At 36.5% G+C, this 5892-nt stretch overlaps 1 protein-coding gene across 1 annotated transcript; it reads left to right on the top strand.

Moving 5' to 3' along the window:
- The first annotated feature begins 698 nt into the window (after positions 1–698).
- LOC145130989 (uncharacterized) lies at positions 699–1328 on the top strand. Its single transcript, XM_079065731.1, has one exon. It carries the CDS (start codon positions 699–701, stop codon positions 1326–1328), a length of 630 nt encoding a protein of 209 aa, XP_078921857.1.
- Positions 1329–5892: the final 4564 nt, after the last annotated feature.

Here is a 5892-nt window from a genome sequence, read left to right as displayed (position 1 = left end):
CCACTCATCGATGCTGACCACCACAACACTCATCAATGCAACCACCAGTAAAACCCGTTCCAATCGGATTATCGAGGAGAAGAATCCTGAATATCTGATTCCAAGAATGTGGATTTAGGTTCAAGTGTAAGGTGTTCAACGTTTTGCTTCATTGAAGTTGTCACTCGAACCAGCAGTAAATCACCACACATTCTTCTTTTCTCGCACCAGCAATCGATGACTGATCGTCGATGTCTAGAACCACACTATTAATCTCTTTTCAAAAAAGGTAATAGATTTCTTCTGTTGATTGTTTTCCCCTAAAAGTATATATCAGTTTTCCTTTTTTGGTTTTTAAATATGGTTATTTTGCTTATTTGATTTGTCCAGCTGAAGGAGAGAGGTACTACCTACGCATGCTTTTATGTCATATTACTGGGCCTACTTGCTTTGAAGATATATACACAACCAATGGTGTATTACATCCTACATTTCAAAAAGCGGCTCTTGAGAGAGGATTAATAGAGACTGATGATAACTTGTCCCAATGTCTTGCAGAGGCTTCCTTATTTTAATTCCCCAATGCACTTAGAAGGCTATTTGCTATGATATTGATTTTTTGTGAACCGGGCGATGTTCGTAAGTTATGGTGTGACCACTATGATTCCCTTTCTGAAGATTATAGGAAACAATTTGCGTGTTCTGAACGAGTCCATAATATGGTCCTCATCGACATCAGAGTCTTCTTACAATCTTTGGAAAAGAAACTTAGTGATTATGGTCTTCCAGATGTGAATGAAGACATTAATTTACAAGCAAGAGGTTGTCGTGAGGTGCAAGAAGAATACTCTATGCTTGTGGAAAATAAAGACTTACATGCGAAAGACTCTTTCAATCCTAACCAGAAATTCGCATATGATGAGATAATGAGGCACGTGGAAGAAAACATTCCGGGTGTGTTCTTCATAGATGGTCCTGGTGGAACTGGAAAGACGTTTCTGTACAGAGCTTTATTAGCGAATATTCATGCCCGTGGTCTCATTGCACTTGCGACAGCTACGTCAGGTGTTGCGGCTAATAACATGTCAGGAGGGAGAACAGCCCACTCGCGATTTAAAATTCCTATCAATCTTGAAAATAACTCGATGTACAAAATAAATAAACAAAGTGAGGCAGCTCATCTACTTCGGGAGGAAAAGGTAATCATATGGGATGAAGCATCAATGGCTAAGAGGCAAGCAGTGGAGGCAATTGATCGAACAATGCAAGACATCACAAGTGAGAAACTCTCGTTTGGTGGAAAGATAATGATTATGGGAGGTGACTTTAGACAGGTGTTGCCGATGTAAAGCGTGGCACGCGAGCACAAATTGTAGACTCTAGCTTACGAATGTCACCTCTTTGGCCATCGATTAAAAGGCTTTGGTTAACTATCAACATGAGAGCAGTAACTGACCCATGGTTTTCAGATTTTTTATTATGGGTCGGTGATGGAAATGAGGAAACAATGGATGAGAACTTTATTCGCATACCTGATGACATGCCTATTAAATACACTAATAAAGCTAACTCAGTGGATGCTCTTATTGACGCAATCTTTCCTTCTCTACAATCCAACGAAGCTGATTCATAATTTATCATTTCTAGGGCGATATTGACAACTAAAAATGAAAGTGTTGATAAGATAGATGACCAAATGATCGAGTGGTTTTCAGGAGAGAAAAAAGTTTACTACAGTTTTGATGAAGCGGAAGACGATAGTAATAACTTATATCCGAATGAGTTCTTGAACTCGTTGAATGTTAGTGGACTTCCCCCTCATTATCTCCGGTTAAAAATTGGTTGCCCAATAATACTATTACAGAATATCGATCCATCAAATGGATTATGTAATGGGACCAGATTGATATGTAGAGCTTTCCAGCAAAATGTCATTGATGCAGAAATAGCTGTTGGTCAACATGCTAGAAAAAGAGTGTTTTTACCAAGAATTCCTCTATGTCCGTCTGATGATGAGATGCTCCCGTTCAAATTGAAGAGAAAGCAATTTCCACTTCGCCTTAGTTTCTCGATGATGATCAATAAAGCTCAAGGACAAACAATTCCAAACGTGGGAGTTTATCTACCAGAGTCGGTATTGTCACATGGCCAACTTTATGTGGCCTTATCCAGAGGAATATCACGTGTTAATACAAAGGTATTAGTAAAGCCAGAAAAAACGTTCGATCATGATGCAATCTACACATCAAACGTAGTGTACAAAGAAGTCTTATGTGATTAATAAGGTACAATTAAGAACTCATTATTTTACAATTGTTACAATATGTATCGTGTATAATAATTTGATGTTTATTGCAAAACATGTCATTATATTTATGCATCGACTTTTATCTATTGATGATTTAAAAGAACAAACATGCATGATTGTAGATTAATATTTATAACGAAGTAATACATACATTTATTTATCAACGTTTAATTGTAGAAATGAAAGAATTATCAATATTTTGTAGCTTGTTTAATACTTAATTGTTTTTATGGTTCGATCAAATTGCCGCAAAGAAACTATTCAACGAAATGTGTTAATTACTGCCTGGAAACTATTCGTCCCCACCGCTTTGCGCGGGTACACCACTAGTATATATATAAAATTTGTTTTCCTTCGATTTTGAGTGGTTTTTAAGCTATTGTAGGATAACATGTGGGTATATGTGTACACTAGAACAACAAATCTTTAAAAAATCCTAATTTCGAAAATTCTAGAACGACTATGGAATACGAAGATCATGTCGGGAATAAGTAGAACATGTCTAGAATGTGCAAAACTGATCCGAAATGGTATTCTGGAATTGTGATTTGCAATGTTCATCTGGAATTTTGTTCAAAAATGGCCTCCAGAACATATATATGTTGATCTGGAATGTCTCTGAAACGTATACTTAAATCTAGAACATGTAGCACAACATAATATACGAAGCGGTTGTGACTACAACCTGCAGGCCTGGAATCTGGTGAGAAATCATGGCCCGTTTACAGCACAAGCCAGTTTATGTGGCCATGTTTCGGGCATCCGATTTTAGTGATCATGTTAACATACCAATGGGTGTCGAATGTCACCCTTTACTCCGTCACTATCTTATGCGCAATTGTGACAACCGGCAATTTCGGGTCAACAAAAGTCAAATAGATAAGTCTTAAAGCATGAAAATATGCCATGGCCGAAATCTCAACTAGAACCGAAATCACCCTTTAGTGGGTGATACCCAACCGAAAACACCATTTGAGGATGACTAGAACCGAAATCATGCCTTGACCGAGAACCCACAATACCGAGAACCCACTAGACCGAAGACCCTAATGTTCTCGGTTTCACTTGGACCGAAATCAAGGTGATTTCGATGAAGATAGGCCGAAATCACTAGTCTTAGTTCGGTGGTGCTTTTTCCAATGAGATAAATTACACTTATCAATGCAAACATCACATCACTTTTACCCCCATATATAATATTAGTCCGAAATCATCCTTCATAATCCTCATTCAAATCTTCAAATTCTCACAATTTTCTCTCAAGAAAGAGTCCTTAACATCTTCAAATCTTCATACATATTTCCAAGAACATCATCAAACATTCCCAGAAACTCCTTCAAAACATTTCCCAGGAAACAACTCTTTAAGAATTAATTATTAGAATCTTTGTAAGTTTCCTTGTTAAATTTAGTGTTGTATAACACTTATATATTAGTTCAACTAATTAACACACAATATCGTGTGTTAAATACTCGTAGGATACAAACACCTTCACGTGTTTTAACTTGAAGAACATCCATATCACTTCGTTATCCAACCAAGAACACACTCGAGGTGAGTTCATACCCCTACATTTTTACGATATTTTCATGTTTTTAGGGGGGGGGGGATATAAGTTAAACACAAGAGAACTTGTGTTAATATACAAACCATTACTTATGTTTTCTTACATTTTATGTAAAAATACTAAGTGCTTGAAATAACGTTACTACCAAGCTTATGAACTTTTACGTGCAAAGTTTGCTAAAAATACAAAGGTTTTCATTTCAAGTGAACATACATTATAAACTATAATAGGTATAGTTTATGGGTCATTTACGCTATTTCGCCGTTTCGGTATACAATACAAAAATAATTATTTGAAGGCATAATTATTTTACACTACGTAACTACCGTGGAATGATAATACTTCCACATACAAAAATGGTTTTTCATTACACTACACGTAAATCGTCAATATGGCTTTGTGAGTCACGTCTTCAAGTACTTTTTAGAGTACATACAAAAGTCCTGTATTATAACCAGAGTTTCTTGGAGGGAGAGAGTGACACTTGTGTATAGATCTATACGGGACTGACAATCCCGCACCTAAACTGTTAGCTACAGTTAGACCGACAGGTCTAGGGTGACACATGTCGTACCATTTCGACGCCTGAAGAGCGTCGTAACAAGCCACTAGTTGCTAGCATGGTTATAATAACTCACATTGTGTATTAACTAATACATTTAGTTTACGGGGCTAACTTATATTCAACTAGTTTTATTAAATAATAAAACTACATTACACAATTTTATAGTACAACTGGTAGTTCCAGGAACATACATTCAAGGAGTTTTACACAGATACAACTACTACTACTGTACATTATTTTCCAGTACAGTACAACTTACATTTATGCAAACTTACATTTGAATGGTTTTATAAATATTAAAACTGCATTATACTACTTCCGAGTACAACAATACTTATACATTTTTGGTCTTAGGATATCTAAGACTACATTATATTTAAAAGAAAATATTGGATTTTCTAGAGAACACTCTTTTATCTTACAAGGAAAAATGGCAGATTTTTCTTATACAAACGCTTATGAACTCACCAACTTAATTGTTGACATTTTTTTTCAAAACTACTTGTATTCTCAAGAAATCAGTAAACATGTACTTCTAAGGATTTTGCAGATGGGTCGTGGCAGCGTCGCATTACATATTTTTGTCACATGTATTTGATCTCTATTATTCAATTGTTATGATACTGTACAGAAGTCATCCACCCCCAGACGTTTCCGGCGTTTTCTCGGTTTGGGGGTGTGACAGATTGGTATCAGAGCATTGTTTATAGTGAACTAAGTATATCAAACCATGTAAGATATACAACTATAAATACAATGGGGCTAAAACGCTCTGACTAAAAGTATACTTTTAAAGTATTAAGTATTTTTATAAAAGTATACGTACATGCATACATACTAGAACAGTGTCGTAATAAGAACCATATAAAAGTATTTAGATAAGTTGGACGCTGCGGTTAAGCCTAGATAGTTATGTACTCATATCAGGGATGAATATAGCCAGATCAACTATATTTATACGAGATATGACTAACATGTGTTTGGGAATGATCGTGGTGAACGACGAGTCTACAACTTACCAACCCTATATACCAAGAAACATTAAGAACCAAACACCAAGTTTAAAATACTATAGGAGTATTTTATGATGCTGTAGAACCATACAACTAAACTCTTCATGTGTCTTTATACCGCTATTCTTGCGCAGTCAACATAACCAAACATATAGTTAAGACACTCTGTTTCGATAATACTCAATTCATGACCATTATCATAGACTTATCATCAATCCACTTTTAAACTTTATGACAGAAGTATGCCACCACGAAAATCTATCAGGCGTGTCAACAACATGACACCAACTCTACCACCGCCACCACCTCCACAGATGGACACTGCCGTTTTCCAAGCTGCTGTAACAGCCGCTGTGGCAGCTGCCATGGCACAAATCAGCACAAATGGTTCCAGTGGATCGGGAAGCGGTACTGATAATGCTAACCAGGGAGATAGCCAGGGATAATCGAGGGAATGTTC

This window comes from Lactuca virosa, chromosome 8 (assembly GCF_052849685.1).
Source record: "Lactuca virosa cultivar CGN04683 chromosome 8, Lactuca_virosa_CGN04683_v6, whole genome shotgun sequence".
NCBI lineage: Eukaryota > Viridiplantae > Streptophyta > Magnoliopsida > Asterales > Asteraceae > Lactuca > Lactuca virosa.
This window is presented reverse-complemented; position numbering and strand designations above follow the sequence as displayed.

What these genes read in the sequence shown, in the direction of transcription:
- LOC145130989 (XM_079065731.1), top strand. Translation starts at nt 699, where the DNA reads ATGGTCCTCATCGACATCAGAGTCTTCTTACAATCTTTGGAAAAGAAA.